The sequence below is a fragment of the Lissotriton vulgaris genome, chromosome 8, assembly GCF_964263255.1.
Source record: "Lissotriton vulgaris chromosome 8, aLisVul1.2, whole genome shotgun sequence".
NCBI classification, from domain to species: domain Eukaryota; kingdom Metazoa; phylum Chordata; class Amphibia; order Caudata; family Salamandridae; genus Lissotriton; species Lissotriton vulgaris.
In genome coordinates, this window is record NC_141696.1 from 1,229,811,192 (window position 1) to 1,229,831,399 (window position 20,208).

At 43.9% G+C, this 20,208-nt stretch overlaps 1 protein-coding gene across 1 annotated transcript in view; it reads right to left on the reverse strand.

Annotated features, from left to right (window-relative positions):
* Positions 1 to 20,208, reverse strand: part of RXFP2 (relaxin family peptide receptor 2) — a 1,407,219-nt gene that overhangs the window by 168,860 nt on the left and 1,218,151 nt on the right. The window contains exon 11 of the mRNA XM_086935135.1: positions 12,460 to 12,531. Within this exon, the coding sequence (XP_086791261.1) occupies positions 12,460 to 12,531 (72 nt within the window). The remainder of the gene's footprint in view (positions 1 to 12,459; positions 12,532 to 20,208) is intronic.

The following is a 20,208-nucleotide window of genomic DNA, read 5'->3' on the forward strand; positions in this document are numbered from 1 at the left end:
GTTATTTGTTAAATTCTTGCTAAACTTCTAAATAAATGTCTATTTTCTGAGCTTTAAAATAAATGATCATTTTGGAAATAAAGTTAAAGAATTCTTTTTGAATAAATAAATAAATAAATGCTAAATGTCTGACATACTAAGGTTTGCCTTGAATAAAAATTAGACAAATGAAGAAACTAAAAGCTGGTCTTTGATTCTTCCTGCGCCTAATTTCCGTTCTAGCAGATCCATTGCCATTATGGCGGTGAGTCTGAATAAATAGTGTTTAAAATGAAACGATGGTAAAATGCTTTACATTGCAGGTGTAGATAAAATAGTTTAACAGGGTTAGACACTCCGCCAATGTTCTAGTAGGACTCCTGGGTTGTTGGCCAGATCTTTGAAGCTGAATTATATGAACAGAGTAAGTATGCAGTGTAATGGGCCCCACTGTTGAACATTATGTGTGTTTCTGAGGTTTTAGAGAAATGGCCATGGCAATTTAGAGTTTATTTCGGGAGTACCACTGGTGTGGCTCACTCCTTAGAGGCGGCAGACCCGGAAGCAGAGGACGACCTGGGACCAGGGTTCAATTCCCGACGCGGCAGGGTCGTGAACCAGAGTCAGCGGACTCGATAATTCTTGCCTCGGTGCCTACTCTAACCAGGGATCACACTTGGCAACTCTGGGCATTAGTTTGCCTCATCTCCACAACGGCCACCCACAAACGCCAGGGATGCCTGGTTTCACCTTGGAGATACCCAGGAGGGAACATCTCACAGGGAAAGCCAGGACGGGTTCCCCAGCGGTCTATAGCGCCAGGATACCTCCGGGTAGCAGTGCGCTTTACAAGACACACACATTTACATTTAGCATACCCTCCATGACTAGTATACACAGATAACTGAAAACAAGATCACACAGCTTTCAAAGATTGGCAGGTACACTCTAAAGTCAGCACCCACCACAGACTAAATGTTCAATTACAAGAAGCACTCTCTCACACCCCCCAGAAAAGCCAATAAGTCTAAAAGTGTTTTTTATCTGATTTTCAAGTTTGTGACTGAATTGTTATGGATAGGCAAGTGAGTGAATGCACGCATGCGTTAATAGGTGGATGAATAGATGCATGTCAGCGAGGGTCAGTGACTATGTGCACAAGCATGAGTGATTGCACAGACAGATGTATGAATGACTGTCTCACATATCATTATTGTTATTATTATTATTATTATTATTATTATTATTATTATTGCAGTGACTGGATGGGTGATTGCATGGATAGAAGCAAGTTCAGTTCTAAGCCAAAATTATTCGTTTTGCCAACACTTGTTTACGATTTAGCTAGTTAGACTGCAATGCCAGTTCTCCAACTTTTTCTCATGTTCGTAGCCCAACTTACTTGTGGGAAGGACAGTTTGAGAAAGGAATACTTTGGCTTTCAGAAAAGCAATAGCTCATCAGGATGTATTGCATCACTCATATTGTTAGGGGCATAGGTCTTCACTTATCTGCTTGCATCATGTTTTGAGCATTACAAAGGAGTCAATGTTCTCTTAGCCTATCCATTGAAAAGGGAGCGTTAATCTCTGTTATTACCAGTCTAGTTTATGTGGGTCCATAATTATGCGTTGAGCAGTCAAAGGGTCAAGTGTGAATAAAACATCTAAATCACTCTTTCAAACTTTACTATTTCATTAGCAATGTGATTTGCAAGTACATCTATTATGCAGGCTCACGTTCATGTTCCCGATTTCTTAAAAATGTAGATTCTCTTCTGAGCAATGCTTGGTTTTATAGTACATCTAGTAAAACAATCAAACGATTAACATTGATTGTCTTGCCAAAGGTTTTCAACCTTCATTTTCTTTTAGAACGTTATTTGTTATCTGCAGTATGTTGCATAATGTTGTAATGCTGTAAACCCTTTATCCTCTGGATTAGCTTGAAGCTGGCAGGATTTATTCCAAATTATTACATGTTTTCCTCAGAGAGGCAACTGCCCTACTGAGGTAGGATGTGGTGATATCCTTTTTGTCTGTCTGTCACCACCAATGAGAAGCAGAAAAAAACACAATGACCCCCACATCCAGGGAAAAAAACTCCCTAGGTGTGGGGACCATTAGTGGTTTTTTTTAAATAATAAACTTCCACTTTACGATTTTGTTAATGAACGTTTGGTGGATGGCTATCAAAACCAACGGCGGCCATCTACCGAACGTTTGGTAGCATGATAGAAACTGCTATGACAGCAACTCCTATCAAGCTACCAAGATCACCGCTGTTAAAGCGATGATCAATAAATTTGGCAGATAATATTTGTTAGAAATGGGGGTCTCTCGTTGGCAAGGGTTTGCCCCTTTGTTCAAGTAGGGACCCTTCTTCCTAGTCAGGGTAAGGGGGATACACTTCTAAAATAACCCCTGCTCACCCTCTTGGCAGCTTGGTACGATCAGACAGACTTGTATCAGAGGCTTTGTGTAAAGTATTCGTGCACACACACAGTATTACAGTGAAAACACTACAAATGGACACCACACAAGTTTAGAAAAATAAGTAATCTTTATCTAAACCAATCAAGACCAAAAACTACAAAAATCCACAATACAGTAATCACAAATGTAACCCTTAGAAGGTAAACACAGTTCTGTCCATAGAAAACTATAGATGCAACACTTTCAACACAAAGTACCTTGGATGCACCAAAATCATAATAAAAAACAGCAGCAGGGAAGGTGATGCATTGGTTCCTTACTCCAGGGGAGGTGATGCGTCAGTTCTTTATTACCACACAGGGGAGGTGATGTGTTGGTTCCCCACTGTGGCCCGGCGTTGATGTAGACTCATCGTGGTGGCAACGGCGCTGCGTTGATCTCCCCAGCCGCGGTCCCACAATGTGATGGTTTTGCAGCTGCATAGCAGGGCCTGCGTCAGAATTGGACAGGATTCGGTGTGCGGCGATATCTCCAGCCACGGGCAGGCGCTGCGTCAGTTTCTTCAGCGGTACAACGGTGATGCTGCAGTAACAGGTGCAGATGTGTTTCTCTTAGTTGCGCCTCTTTTCCAACTCTCAACAGCAGGAACAACCTCCAGAGGCCCAAGTCAGCAACAGGCACCTCTTGGCAGGTCAGAACTCCCAGCAAGGAAGTTTAGGGGAGCTGGTGGTGAAGTCTTTGTATCCCTGAGATTTCAGAACAGGAGGCAAGCTCTACTTCAAGCCCTTGGACATCATATTCAAACAGGAGACATAGCACACAGTCTTTATCTTCTCCTTGGCAGACACAGCCACTGCTGGCCAACCCCAGACAGCACCCAGCAAATGTGTTTTATAATCACTCATTTATTCATTCAAAGGGGCAGTACTTCTCCTTCAGCTTTCCCAGCTTTTCTCCTTTGCAAAGGTTCCTCTTGAGTCCAGAAGTATTCTAAAGTTCTGGGGTCTGGGCCCCAATACTTATATTCCATTTCTCTTTGTTCTCTGGTGGCAGAGAGGCTCTGTGCTCAGTTAAAACCAGTTGAGTCCTCTCTGGTCCAGCTTCCCGACAGGAGGTGGAGACAGCATTGTATGAGGCAGACCAGGCCCATTTAGGTGAAAGGAAATCTCCTCCCCTACTCTAACTGCAGCCCAGGCCTATTCAGCCCCGCCCTGACTCATCCAGGAGAGGCAGGACACACCTCAATCCCCCCAGTGGCTGGCTACCGTTAATGCAAATCCCTAGCCCGTGTCACTCCAAAGCCAGACAGTCGATCCACAAACCAACAGAGGCACACAGGATGGCTAAGCAAGAAAATATCCCCTTTCTAAAAGTGGTATTTTCAAACACAGAATGTAAAAATCATCCTTACTAAAAGATGCATCTTTACATTCAGAGTTCAAGCATACTAAACTCCTTCTTTCTATCTTGTCCCAATCGGAAGTCATGCTTATAGGAGGATATACATAAACTCCCATTCTATTCTACGGGACATATAGCCTTTCAATAGTGAAAAACAAAATTCACTGTAGTTCACTATCAGGACATGTTACACACATGAGTACATGTCCTACCATTCACACACACTGCACCCTGCCAACAGGGGTACCGTGGGCCTACCTTAGGGGTGACTCACATGTAAGAAAAGGGAAGGTTAGGGCCTGGCAAGAGGGTGCACTTGCCAGGTCGGCACAGCACGAGGGTCTGCATGCAGAAACTACAGTGGCAGGTCCGATACCCCTTTGAAAGGCTGCTTGTGTGGGTGGCACAATCAGTGCTCTTGGCCCACTATGCCCAGACGTGGGCCCCGTGCTCACTACGCCACTGGAGCCATGCTATCCTGGCTGAAGACGGCTGATAGCCAGAAACCAGTCCTAGGATGCTTTATTCCGGTCCAGGGAAGACATGGCTTGGCAGTTCGGTCTGGACTGTTCCCATGAGGCACAGGGTCAAGACTGACTTGCATATGGCCATGTCTGAACTGGGCTGGCTTGGTGAGCAAAATAACGATGGATTAAACCCAGATCTGTGACTGGGGATGAATATTTTGCCATTGTGCAACATTCCGTCCATCATCTTGTGTGTTTTGCAGGCCCACTAGCAGCATTTAACTTACAGGCCCTGGGCACACACAGTGCACTGTACTAGGGACTTAGGGGCCGATTCTGATCTCGGTCAGAAGGGCTCCGAATCGGGTTAGGGATTAGCGGGTTGGATTTGTAGGCTGAATTTCCATCCGGTTCGTACACTGGTCCGGACGATGAAGTACGATGCGAAAAAGTGCGAAATCTCCGGCCGAATCGTTACCAGGTCTGAACCGCTCCGTACGTCTCAGCAGTAAGCTAACCGTGGCACGCAATGGAGGCAAATTCCGACCTAGTCATTACAATGCGTGATTCGGACAGCCGGATCGAGTCGGAGCTTCCGGCTCACAATAGCTCCCGGAGCTGGACTTTGGGGACCCCCTGTTACCCGCAGCCTTACGGCTTGGACACAGGGGGAGACCAATGGGTCTCCCCAACCCAGGCATGTACGGAGTGGATGGCACCGACGCGTACACACTGTAGGGGGCGCACTTGTCCGGATCGTACCCATTCAGTCAATGGGAGGCCATGTACGCGTTGTTCGACTGGCTCCCATTGACTTCAATAGGAGTTCGACCTAAACGAGTCCAACAGCATATGGCCGCATCGTACTCGCTCGGTTGGACTGCAGGAGTCCGGATTGGTCGGAAGACACCCCGGATTCGACTCGGTCGGAGTGATTTCCGACCCAGATCGGAATCAGCTCCTTAGTAGTAAGTCAAACAAACCAATCATGAAAACACCAATCCATATTAACAATTTACACAGAGAGCACTTTAGCACTAATGGCGGTGGTAAAGTGCCCAGAGTCCTAAAACCAACAAGAACAGGAAGCCAAAAAGCAAAAAGTCTGGGGGTAAACCCACTGAAAAAGCCAGGTCTAACAGTAGTCTATTAGAGTGGCGGATGCAACATCATCCGCCACCATGATGTGCAGAGTACCATCCACCAAACTCTAAACCTGTTTTTTTGTTATGATATGGGGCATGTTTTACCATTCTATTCCCATATGCTATTGTATCTTTGTTACTGCAAACAAACCTTTCCTTTTCATATACAGTTTCCATAATTTAATAAAAGTGTTGGATTTTTCTTTTTGAAATTCAAACCTCCGTTCCATTTATTTAATCCTTAAACCTTGAAGTCAAGTGTTGCTTTGGAATTACATTTTCCAGTGACATTTATATATAGGTTTAAGTTAAAAAAAGGTAGGTTGACACTTTGAAAGTGCTTAGTAATGATTATTTAAAAACCCATACCCCTTGAGGGTACACACTTGAACTCAAAGATTGTAAGTGGGAGAGACTTTGCACACACCCTATATTTATGATCAAACTGCTTTAGTGTAGATGCTGAATGTGTATAGGATCATTCTTTTGGTAATATGAACCTAGCATTTGTTTGTGTGAGATAAACAAGAGCACTAGTAATGAAAACATTTTATTCTTTCTAGTCATATCTAATTGATCTCGAATATACTTTAAGGAAGTTGCTTGGCATCACGATCATTTTGCACTTTGTGAACTTAATTAAACAGCTTATCTAGTGCCTTTGCTGCTTTCTCTCTGGATAATTAAAGTTGGGACACTCTGGAAGTAAGGATTGATGGTAGTTTAGGAATTATTATTGCAATGATCACAGATCCCACCTCATTTACTGTTCATTACTATGAAATGTATGTAGTCTTTTGAGAAGGCGTAAAGATAAAATTCTGGAAACCTAGAAGTTTGACTTAACGTTGGTCAGTTTCCCAAGTCTCTCAGTAGGTCAATAGAGTTTCCTAGTTCACCTCCCAGATGCCAGAATGTGCTGATTAGAAAAGCCATTAAGTCTCAGGTTCCAACAAATCATAGTAAGAATCAAGTATCATGTTTAACTTCATATCAGACGGTCTTAACAGAAGGATATATGTAAGTACATTGAAGAATAAAGGTTTTGCAAAGCACTCGATGGAAGACTTGCCCTGTTCTGTTGCTGATGCAGGTTTTCTCCTGGATGGCTTCAGGAGTGGAAAAAGGATATGTGTACTAGTGGTTCTGCTGCTACCTTGAAGTCATTGCTGCCAACAAAACTCCATTACTTTTCTGTCCCTCAATTAGCATATTCAGGGTACTGGTAATTACAGCAGCAGGGAAATAAGGGGAACTACATGTTTTGAGGAATAACATGCAAGTAACAGTGTTTCTAGCATGATTCCTGTATGATTTCCCCCAGAGTTTCACACGCTGATTTCTGCTGCTTTAGACAAAATCGCTGTATGAAAAATAAAAATTGTAAAAAATATAAATAGTTCCAAAAATCCCAGTAACTCCTGCTGCCAAGCCCACTGAATTCTAAAAAACCCACACAAAATGAAAGCCTTAATGTATAGTGACAAAAATTAGGCCCCTACGTTTGTCAATCGAATTTCCCTAATAAGGCGTGTACCAGCACAATTCTATCATCATTATCACGTATGCTAATATTAACACTGTCGAACTTCATGAGTACAATAGGATCCTCACACACCTTAAGTATATAGACTTCACATTGCTCTCATATCAGATATGATATGACTTTTACACTGGCAGATCTAGCTTTGTGATAATGCAGTAGTACGAAGTGTCTATCAGTGTTACCACTAGAAACGTATATTTTATGTATTCCGCCAGCAAGCCCCAATGGTGGCCATCTTGGAACAACATTTTGTTCAAGAGTACGGAATACATGAAAAAATGCCTGCAAATGACGCTCATGTATCTACAGTGGCCATCTTTGAATGCATTGCTTGATTATAAGAAATCTGGTTCAAAGATGGCTGTCATGAATGTGTACGACGTCCATAGAAGTCATCTTTGAATGGTATTCTTAAAATGAAACAAACACATTGGAGATGTCTGGTGTACATGCATACACTTGTGTACATGAGAGCAGACATCTTAGAATGTTATTAAAACTATTTCAAGATAGCTACCTTCTGATTGCATGGCAGGTGGGAAGAACAGTTTTTAAGAAAATTGGGCCTCATGTGGCAAGAGGATACTTTGTGGGGTAGGTTAGATGACAAGGGAGGGGAATGGAGAGATTAGGAAGCAGAGTGATAGATGGGTAGAAAATAGTCCCAAAAATGCACTGAAAAGCAAGGTCTGAGGTAACAGTCCAGAGCTGCCCCCTCAGCCCTCCTCAGCGCCTTGAGACCCTCACGGGTGAGTAGTGCACTTTATAAACCCCTGATTGATTGATCGTCAGTGAAACAATTCTTCATTCAATCAGACCAGGGAGAGACACAAATATTCCTTGATGGGATAAACATAAGTGTAGCAAGGAAAACCATTGAATCAGGAATAGGGAACTGAGATAGACAACACAGCCATCCAAACTTGATCAATGGCCTGTCCAAAAGCTCACTTTAAAAAATTGTAATGCACTACAAACAATAGGTCATTGTCAGAATCTTCGTAAGGATTTCATGGTCTGTGAGCCGGCTGATGTGCAGAGATCACACTTTGTGTATTCCTGAAAGAGCGTCAGTTTTTTGGAAGTCAGTCAAAAGAAAAGAATTCAATCAGTTCACACGCCAAACTGTCTTCTTCTGAAGGTTTCTTTGATTCCCAGTCACTCAGTGCTTGGATTTGTATCTCTTCCTTGTTATGCATTTAGATCCTTTTTCTTATTTGAGTGGATTTGGATCCTCAATTTGGCTGTCATATGAGCCGTCACAAAAACCTCAAGTTGTTCCAACTCTGTTCTAAGTGAGTCAGGAATTGAGGCTTTTTTCTGGAAATTGTCCTTTCATTCATCAAGCATAACAGTTGTATGGAAAATAACATGTTATTGAATAAGCCATTTAAGAATTCTGCAGGGTCACTGTGCCTGCTGGGGAAAAGATGTGTTTATTGTTGGTGTAAATCACCAGGGGACTAAACATATCACAGCCACTATAATTGATGAAAACTTTACTAATGTTGTCTACAATTCTCTTCTAGTAATTTAACATATTACAATAATATGTGGGTGGCTATTAGGAATAATTTCCACAATATTCACAAGTTACAGGTATATTTTCTGTGACACTGCCTGATTAGTCAATATAGAATTGTTGGTGATGTTACTCAGTCTTGTATTTGTGTTCGTAGGTACAACTAATTCTCTGTCCAAGTATAAAGGAGTTTGGTTACTGAATTGTTAATAATGCCAAGGTAATAAAAGGTTAGTATTACTACTTTAAGGATATACAGTAAATCCAGGCACATACTCATAACTAACCCTCTTGTCCTTTCTAGGGTCCAGTGTCTAACTTGCTCCATCCAGTTACCCTTTTCCCCAGTGAGCAGCTGATGCTTCATTTTTAAATACTTATGTGTGTGCGGCTCATCAGTGCTGGGGAAAGAAGGACCAAGCTTAAACTGTGGAATCCTTGTTAGCACCTCAAGATCTATTGGCAGGTATTGTATTGAAGCTCGGAATAGCTTGATAGAATGACATGCAGACACACGAAATCCTGGCAGGTGAAAATGGATCCAAAGACTTTTGAGTTGGCAGATCTAGCTTAGTGATCCTGCTGTTGCAGCAGATGATCCGGCTTTAAGAAGAGACCTAAAACAATTACGGGTCCTTACTTTCTAATCAGTTCAAAGGCGTCCAACTCTGCAAAATGCCATCTATTCCTTGGTCTCTTCCTCCACCAAAGATCCATGAACTCTCCTCTGATTGGGCCAGCTGCTTCTCAGTATAACAGGGAATCTACTGAAAATATTCCCTAGCCAGAAGGAACCTCAAATTCCACAACTATTCGTAGTCCAGTAATTCAGTTTGTAACTCCACCAACCATTCTGTTGCCACCCCCTGAACATTTTTGTGGTGATGCTAACAAATGTGAAAGTTTATTAGCTCGATGTTAGCTGCATGTTACTTGCAAGCCTGCTAGCTTTCCTAAGGAACAATTAAAGTGAGTATTTATTTTGTCATATATTGGGGTGGGGTGGAACAGCAGCCTCTTGGGCTGTACCACTGATTGAAAGCAACACTCCTTTTTAAAAATAGTCCTGCACTACTACTTTATACACTACAAAATGCAGTTTTTGAATAGGTCCCTAAACCTCTTATCATTTCAATAGACTATATACGGTGGCAGGTATGGATTCAGTCAATAGAATGATACATTATTCCCAGACCCAGTGTTTCTCTTTCCCTCTATTTAATTCCCCCTTTCCCTGGTGGGAATTTTGTGCTTCATCTTTAAATATTAATGAGTTGTGTCTGGACAGTGTTGGGGAAGGAAGGAACAAGCTTCAGTTGTGGAATCTATGACAGGTCCATCACCTCTGCTGCAACGTTTTGTTCAGCGCAAGGATGGCACATCCCCCTCGCAGTTGCATCAGAACCACCAATGTGCAAATCATCCCGATGCGGGGCCTTGCATTGCAAACCTCTCATTGGCGACAACACAGGACTTCGCACCGCAAGCCACGCAGTCTCTTAGGAACCAGAAGGTGCACAATGCACCCTTGATGCAGGACTTTGCACCACAAGCTCCCCTTGTCACCTAACCAATGGCCTCCTCGACGATGATGCAGGACCTTGAATCTCAGCATCGTAGTTGCCTGGAACCGACGCATCGCCTCCGCTGTGTGATGAATCATCAACGCAGGACCTCGCAATGCTTCAAAACCAGGTACTCTTGTTCACCTGGCCTAGCGGGGTCACTGGAGCTGGCCTGCACTCAAGTGCAGTCTTACTGAACTTGTGACTTTGTCCCGGTCCTGAGCAGCCACATATCCACTGTTCCCGCTTTGTGCTTTTCAACGCTATTTTCACTCCAATCATTAAAATGTTATATCTCCGGTTCTATTGATTGAATTTTTGTAATTTTGGTCTTGTGTCATCAATTTAGATCTAATCTACTCCATGTTTCTAATTTGGTGTGGGATCCTTTTTGTAAAGTGTTATCCTTTTATTACTCTTTGAAGTGTTGCACAAATACTTTAGACGCTGCATTCATGTTAAGCCTGACTGCTCAGTGCCAAGCTACCAGAGGGTTGAGCACAGGTTAATTTAGGGACTGCTTATGACTTCACCCTTACAAGGATTGTAGTTCCTGTTTGAGTAGGGTTTCACCCCCTCAACCAGAAAACCAATTTTTTACAGGTATGTTAGGTTATGTGTTGTACATTGATTCTTCATGTAATATGGTTGTCTGTACTCCATGGTATACCCTATGTTGTGCTGACGTTCGGTGCCTCATTCTTGTTTTACGGGTCAATACCCCTGTTGTACCCCATCTGGGAGAGCTTATATAATTTTACCTGGTTTGTTTAACTTATTGTGTGTTTTGGGGGTCAGTGTGGAAAGTGTACCTACCCTTTGGTGTACCCGTGTTTGGGGGAGGATGTGGGCGTGAACACCTTTCCTTGTTGCGTTGATTTTCGTTCATCTAAACCATGTTTTGGTTTCACCAGGGGAGGGGGATGGAGTGTGTAGTACAAATGTCTACTATCTTATTGTATTTCCGTTCATGTTAGTGATATTTCTGATACCTCGTGTGGTACTTAATTAGATTTGTGTATCTCGTTTTTGTACTACTTGGGGTAGGTGTTGTAATCTCGGTTTTTGTTTTTTTTTCATTTCTTTTCTATAAAGGAGGGAGATGTGTTGTACATTGATTCTTCATGTAATATGGTTGTCTGTACTCTTAGTCCTTTCTTAGTGTTCTCTCATTCTCTGTCTACCACAATGCCTATGTATGTTCTTACTTCCACCTGAGAATTCTACTAGTGTCAGTTGATGGTCTGGTCAGCTAGCGAGGTTGTATGCTCAGCTGTGTCCTACAATAAATCTACATGTAATCAACTAGAAGTATCCTGTCATCACTTACCATCCTACTTACAACATTATGTTATTTCTTGCAATATTAAGTGGAGCACACCATCACCTGGAAGGGTATCCTGGTGCTGAGCAGGTGTAAACGTAGTGAAACTTCAGGCTGGAGGACCAATGTTATATAGCGCCTTCAAAGTATGGGTGAGGAATTTTAATTGTGCTCATTTGTGTATAGGGAGACAGTGGAGCTCCTTCAGGTGTTGTCTGATGTGAGTATTGTGTTGGAGGTTGAGAATGACTCTGGCCACCGAGTTCTGAATGGTCTGTAGCCATCTGGTGAGATTATTTGTTGTTCATGGAATAAAGGGTGTTTCCATAGTTCAGCTTGCTTTTGACCAAGGCACGTGTAATGGTTTTTAGGGTGCTGATTGGGAGCCAATTGAAAATCTTTCTCAGTATCTTCAGGGTATGGAAACATGAGGCAGTGACTGTTGACTTGGGCGGTCATGGTCAATTTGCTGTCGATGATGATCTAGAGCAGGGGTCTCCAAACCGGTCCTGGAGGGCCGGATCCATGCCAGAGTTTTTGGATATCCCCATTGAGATACATGTAGTAATTTCAAAAATCTGGCATGGATCCGGCCCTCCAGGACCGGTTTGGAGACCCCTGATCTAGAGGTTCTTGATGTAGGTTGGTGTTGGTCCTAGCTCTGTTGGCCAGCAGGTGGAGTCCCATGGACAAGTGCTCTTCCCAAAGACATGATTTTGTTCTTGTCTGTGTTGAGTCTTAGACAGTAGGGCTTCATTCAGTGGGTGATTTCAGTCATGTTGGCATTGAACTTGATCTTGTCTATGAAGAAGAGAATGAGTTTAATGCCATCGACATAGAAGAGGACATTGATGTTGTGAGAACTGATGATGCTGGCTAGACTGACAAGTTTGATTTCTCCCTATTGAGGACTAAGGGCAATATTAGTGTGTACACAATATACACAAATTTAGAGCACAATATCATATAATGCTAAATCTGATTTACCATAATACATGCTTTCAATAAAACAGTTTGTATGGCATTTTTAAAAAGCGACTTCATGAAAAAACTATTTTATAATGAAAATGCTTACAATTCTGCTAAGTTTCTTAGTGAGGAAAAGGTTTTCTCTGCCACAGACGTGATCTCATTTCCACGAAGAAAGCTGAAAAACAAACCGAAACATAATTACTGTTTGCGTAATCATGTCCATGCCCTGTAAGTGTTCTGTTTGTTGTGTAAAATGATAGTGATGTTTTGCAAAACATATTGCAACTTTGTTGAGGAAGATAGCTATTCATGAGTGTTTCTATCTATGCCTTAACCCTATATTCACCTCAGGCTTAATTTCCACCATGAAGCACTGAATAATGTTGGTACTGAATGTCAATAGTTGTGGGATTCAGAAGCTGATTTAGCCCTTAGGGCTTTACTCTGTCCATCACGGAGGCGAAAGACATTACATCCACCACACTGATGAACAGTGGACCACCATATTTTAAGTGTACCTGCTGCCCCAATATTTAACATGAATTGGGCATTCAGATTTAAGAAGCCCCCCCCCCGATGAAAGTCAACTGGCACTGGCACTGACTCAGAAAGACCCTACTCTGGTTGAATGAAGATCTGGTCAATCTGACAGCACCTATACAGTCAACCAAAATAGTATGATTGACTGCGTTGCACAGCACTGAATATTTCGAAAGCAGCAGGTATTACATCTCGCCTTGCTCACTTGTGAACCTGAGTTCATCAAGAGTGGCAACCAGAATCACCTCCAATCACTGTCTTGCTCATATCCCTTAATGGGACCTTGCCTATATACTTTCATTCTGACACAGAAACTAGAAACGAGAAAACTGAACAAAGGCAAAAATTAGCCTCTACTATATGGAGGAACACGTGTCAGAATCTGACAGTCACCAAAAAGAGATAGATTGGATCATTTGGTAGTGTTCAACGTTTTATGTTAAGACAGTTTTACAGATCTTACTGCTCTGGAAAAGATTAAACTACTCGAAGAACCAGATGCAGGAACTTGTTATATGACTATTAATGTTACAGCTCAAACTTTGACCAATGTCTCTAGCGGAGTGAGCCTAGAATCAGCAGACAGTTCAATTTCAAGGAAGGTGTTTCCTGTGCTGATATTGAAAAATCTGTACATATTTGTGACAGGTGTAGCAGCATCACAAACAAATATTTAGGATGGGTCTTTTGAGCTTATAATAGATCCCACAAAGTGATGTCTCATCCAGTATTAACAGAGACCCAGATTTGCAAATTGGAATTGCACAATAAGGAATAAGGAAGAAACCTAGCTGCTGATATTATTGATCATGAAGAAGGTGCAGGTAGAAACCTAGCCGCTGATATTATTGCTCATGAAGTTAGCGTAAACAAGATGTCATAGATATTCCTAGACAGTAGCAAACTATCCGGGGAGAAGGTTGAGAAAAAACAAGCAGCCAATATTCAGGTACTGAAGCAGAAGCAGAGCTGTAGCAAATACACAAGCTCCATATCTCCTTACACAATTGTGTTTTAATGTTAATGTAGCATGGTTTATTTTTCCTGATGTAAGCAATTCTATGCAGTCTTTGAAGAAAGGCATGAGTTGGAAAGTGGCATTTAACAAACTACCCTCATGTCCATGTCGTGATACAGTTAGAAGTTCATGGCAAGGAGCCAGAAGCGCATCACACAAAGATCCCATGAACTGGGTATCACCATTACTATACAACCACTACTGTAATATGTGATTAAGATAGTACTAGCCTTGTTGGTGAAGCCTTTTCTGGGGCCAATAGCACTGCAAATTCTTTTTAACCCTCAGGAGGTAAACTCTGGTCCAGATACTTACATTGGGCACATAAAATGGATGTTACTGATGACAAAAATAGCAGCACAATTTGGAGATAGAATATCCTAAACAATACTTGCCATGTTTCAAGTAGAACTGAATATGATTCTCAAATGGCATTCAATGTGTAGATATCTTTTGTGAGAGCATTCATACATTGTATTGATACTTCAGTGTGTCCTTTCTTCAGCTTCACAAAAGTGAAGGTGGCAGCACCTTGGCAAGTAACATTGTGATGCACTGTGGCAGAAAACCTACTAGGATTACTTAGAGATCAAAGAAAGACACAGTGAAACCCATTTGAAATATTTTAATTGGATGTAAAGATTTCCACAAGATGGTTAGCAACGGACCTGACCTATGTGGACAAATGGAAAATGTCAAGATGAAATGGCTGTTACTACTGAATGAATGTGCTTTAATTGTCTTAGCACTACCATCAGCTAGGAGGTGGGCTTGTTCTTGGGAAAGAATCATCTGGGCATATATTCAAGAATTAATATTTTGTCTTTTAGGGTGGATTTGAATGCACAGAGGGGATAGTTCAGCCGAAACTTCACTTGGCAGGGAAAACCCAGTGAATCCTGGCTCCAAAACACCCGAGGTCAAAGAACACTTATTGTGACCAGTGGATCACATAAGTGTTTGGGGATGGGTTGGTGATTGAGTTCAACGACTCATAATTCTTATTACTATTGTCGGTTGGTGTAACTGTGAAGGAGAGTACCAGTGAGTCTTACTGTGTGAATGACATTCTGAGTGAGTCATATTGAGTGAGACAGAGTGAGAATCGTGAATAAGTGGGACTAACTTGGAATTAGTGAGAATGACTGATACTAGGTGAGTTAATGAGATTCAATGAATCAAAGTAAGATTGATTGAGAATGAGTGGAAATGGGTGAGACTAGGTGAGATTGACCAAGAATGAGCGAGACTGAATGAGTCACAGTTTGACTGAGTCAGAGAATGATTGAGAGTGAGTGTGTCAGAAAAGGAGGGGTATATTCACAAGAAGGTGTGTTAACTGCTGCAAGAGTAGAGTAACACAACTTTCAACATAGCAGTCCAATGCGGGAAAATAACCCTGTGGCAACGTGGAATTTACAACACATAGCATGCGATAGACACCAGACAACGAGGCAATTGTTCACGTGAAAATCAATGCCACGCCACAAAAATGCGATACGCGAACGCCAAACAAATGTGATGAGGCCAACCGCTGTACAAAAAGTAGCGAAAACCAGCCACAGGCCTGTAAATCCCACGAGTCTGGTGGGACAATGCACCATAAAAACCCGGGAAAAACACACCAGAGACTACCCAAAGCACGTAGCAACATGGATGCACCCTGACCCACCGCAGAGCCCAACTCGAACCCCCTTGGGAAGGCCAAGGAGAAGAGGGAGAGGAAAACGGGGTGCAGACCGCAGGTAAACAAGACCAGCGTTATGGACGTGACAGAATATTACCAGCAACTGACCCACAAGCAGAGGAATCCAGCACCACCCAAACAGACACAATGTACACTGCCATGCAGTCTGCAAGCAAACAAGCACAATGCGGCAACATATATGCCAACACAAAGGCAACACTCACCTCCCCTACACATCGCAGAGGGGCACACAATACCTGCAGCAGAGCACATAATACAGTGCATCAGTGATGCCAGGGAGGACCACCCCACCATCGACACCGACCCCCTATAACAACCCATGGACACCCCACGCAACCTCCCACTAGGACCCGGACAGCCAAGAGACCCAGAGGAGAACACCAAGCCTGCAACAGACCACACATCAGGAAGCACCCGCAGGCACAGCTGGCTCACGTCACTTCACCCATCCACACATGGCACCCCAATGGCATGTGTCAGCAGCCAAAAGGAGGTGGCGCAACAGGTTTCGGAGGGGACCGAAGCCATGGAATGCGAACCAGGGCACATACGCAGGGCTCTATCACCCTACAGGGCCCACCCACACCCCACTAAGGAGACCCACGTTGCCATAGAGACACATGCAGATGCACATGCACAGCACAGAACCACGCCCAGGGGCGCGCAATTAGCAGTCACACACCCATTCTGGCTGTGCTTTCGATGGCCCTGGACACTCCCCTCATGAATGGAGTGGGTGACGACAAAGCTACATCTTCAGGCCCCAAACCGCTGCCTCAGGTGACATGTCTGCATCCGTGGTACACTGCACAATGTAAAGACCACAGGGACACATGCAGAGATCATGTTGAACTGGCTACAGGCACCTGCGCCCGGCCCCTTTACAGGCAGGATCACATGTACAGTGACGCCTGTGCTAGATGTGTGTGGGGTGAGTGTAAGCCAATCCGCACGGAATGTCTGGTGTTGGCAACTACGTGGACATTGGACACCAGTGCAACGCAAACAGAAAACACATGCAATACAGAGTCAACTAATGAGCAACATGGGGTGATCCGGATAAAGTCCAGAGAACAGCCAACATGCAAACAAAAGTGTCAGTGAGTCGCAGTGCACTGGGCTGTGGACACTAGAGATGACTTCATCATATTGGTTAGTGGCCAAAGGGAAGCCATCAACAGTTAATATACAAAGAGTATAGTGTATAGGTAGGTGCATTAAATGCTGACCAGCACAGCAGCTTTTATCTGTGTATATTAACTGTTGATGGCTTCCCTTTGGCCACTAACCAATATTATGAAGTTTGCGCCCTGATGTAGGAAACCTCAAGCAGTGGCATTTCCGAAACGCACGTCGGCGCTTTTCAGCTTTGTTGTCATATTTGTGATTTGTGATGTATTCATTTTGTATGTTCTGTATCAGGTTCTCTCTTCTTTGTTTCTTTATAGGATAGTTGTTTCGTTTTTTTCACTTGTTATTTAGTCATGGTCCATTCGTTAGTGAGTTCACTCTGTGTACAGTGTTGTTCATTTTTCTTTTTCTAGGGTGTGCTCTATTCTGTATTTGTTGTTTACTATATAATTGTTTGTTGTCGTCTATTGTGGTTTCACATTTTTCACAAAAAAAAAAAATTATGTTAAAAAAAAGAAAGTATTTATGGAAAAACATGTTTTGTACCAAAAAAAGTAACGATTTTTAATATGTTGAATAAATAACTATGACTCCAGTTCTTCTGTGGGTGACATGGTTATATATATGGAGCTACTGCCCAATAAACATTTGGATTGTGGGGGTTTTCCTTCATGTTTCGTGTTGCCCGCATTGGGTTAGACACCGAATCGCGCGTTGGCGCTGAATAACCTTGTGTGTCCGGATCTAACTACTATCTTCAACCAAGAGAATGCACTAGAGCCTTTTATATTTACATATATTGGCTGTATAGGAACCCTCATTGTCTTGTATTCTCATGGATTTGATTGTTGTTAGAATGTCTTTGATTGGTAGTTATGTTTGAGTGTGTATGTATTTCTGGAATATTGAATAAGTGCCGGTTATGAGTGCCTTTTTTATAGGACTTGATTTATATTTTTATGTCTGGTGTGTATTATATACATTGTTTTATCTTTGTTTTTGCTAACTTTTATAAATCATATGAATGTTAATAAACAAAAATAAATATATAGAAATTTAGTAAAAATTTATTTTTGGGGTTGTTGACCTCTTTAGTATTAATTTGTTTTTTCTCCCCTGTCCAAGCTGCCTATCATTTGTCTTTAGCGGCCCCCTTTTTAGGGCCTACTTGAGCAGAGCCTAGGCCGAGAGCAGTGTAGGCGGGAGACAGCGGACTCCACGGGCCATTCACTGAGTGTCGCCAGCATAGGTTGGTGGCCCCACCAGCCTGCGTAGTTCAGGTTCAGGGACACCACATGTTCGGTCACCTCTGTGACTGTGACCCGACTTTCGTCTGGACTGAGCTGCATCTTCCTCTTATTCCTCTCTGTGCGTCCACTGGTGTGGACTCAGCCAATCATGATTCACGACTAGGTGCTGGATGTGAGACCTACTGGTCCACAGGGTTTTCCTGGTCCCTCATTCACGGTTCACCGGATGGCGTTGGACAGGGTTTGTGGCAGCACAGCTCGCCGGATGGCTTTGGACATGGTTTGTGGCAGCATGGCACGCCGGATGTCGTTGGACAGGGTTTGTGCCAGGTTGTGTCGCAAGAAGCGCATATGGATCTATGCCTCACTAATCGGACGGAGTCTCGGGCTTGGAGCTTACACTGACACGTGTGGTCCCTCCATGACACTGACCGGTGTCGGATGCTGATCACTGCGGCCTGGCTCTGTAGGGTTGGGCCTGACGGGTCCGTGGTCCAGCGAGCTGGGGTATGTCAGGCACATTGGATCTCAGGCAACTCTGCTTACGAGGACGGCTTTGGCCTCTTGGCGGGGTAGGAGGCGCCGCCCTGGCAGAGACGTTGTCTTTCCAGAAGAGGACAGAGCCCAGGGCGACGTGCTTTTTATTCACACCCCTACGCTGGCCTGGCATACGCCGGCCCATTCCACTCTGCTCACACTTACGGTGGGGTGTAACAGGAAACATTTCCGCAAGGACCCCCACTGGCAGAGTTGACATGGTTGCGTCCACTGTCCACTACACTTCATTCACCAGAGGTGTATGTCGCTGTGGATATAGGTGTGTTCTGCATACTGCTGTTTATTCAGTACTTCACTGCCTCTCTTGGCATTGTGTACTCTCACAATCATGTTTCGACTGCATCCTAAACACATGCCTGGTTGACACCTCTTCCCACATTCGCTATTGTGTGGCTGAGGTGCCATGCCGTTGATGGCTCATGTTCACGGCTTGCCCGGGTTACCATTGTGAGTTGTTCTGTCGTGTCTAGTGTGTGAGCATGTTGTTGTGCATGTTGGTTGTGATTTTATGCTGTGTGCATTGCCAGTTTTGAGGATTGCATGGTTGTGGAGTTGAGGTGAGTGGGGTGTTAATTGGGAAGTTGGCAAGGGGCTGTGCAATTCCCTTTGTGCGATCTTGGGATGGCTGGTTGCTGTTGGACTGTCGGAGGGTGAAGGGATCATCCATACTGGCTGTGTATTTGGAGGCGACATTGGTGAGGGTCCCACGGTGTTCGGATGTTCCCTGCACATCGATGTGTGATGTGTGCTTCCTGTTACGCTGACTGTGTGCTGTGTCACCAGGGGGCACAGGTGGGACATGTGTGAAGTGGATTGCCCCTACACATACGTGCATCCAGCTATGGCGTATGGTCCTTGCTTGGTCACCAGCGGGTCCTGCGCATTGTGTTGGCTGTACGGGAACCGGGGTGCCAGGATGATGGTGATGTCCAGGACAGGTGAGGGGGACTTGTATGTAGCTGGCTGTGAGACTCCGCTGACTCTGGTGGGTGTTGTTTGGGGTGTGCCAGGGGCCAACAGGTGGTGCACATCCAGCAGCTTGGTGTGGGGTGGTATGTTGGTTGTCTGCTTTGTTGGTGCCGTAGGCTTGTTAGACGATGATGGCTAGGATGCGTAGGATAGTTGTCCCTTTCAGGCTGTAGTGGACAGTGACATTGTCGGATGTTGGGCCTGTGAGGCAGGTGCGTTTCCTGGGGGTGCACTGTAATTGTTTGCACTGCCCCTGTGGTGGTGCAAGGGAGGGGTGGTCCTGGGTGTGGTATTGGTGGGTGTTGTGGCCCTCTTGGGTGTCCGGGCTGCATGTTCAGTTGCTGCATGGCATCTGTTGCCCTTCCGATGACGCCCTGGGCAGGGCTTCCTTTTCTGGTGCAGACTGCCGTCCAACTTTACACCACGTCAGAGCAGGTGTAAAATTCCTGCAGCTAACGCACCTTATTGCTTGTTTTGTGTTCTTATCGCCGATCGGTCTGGTCGTTCTGAAAGTTGAGGTATGGTGTTGTCGCTGATTTTTGCACGGGAACGCATACTCTGCATCTCATTAGCGATAGTTGTGGGGGTCATCTATGGGGATGTTTTTGCGGATGCTATCGTGGGAAAAGTGGTGCTATGGGCTGTTAGCACCTGCTTGTGAATGGTGGGATAAATGTA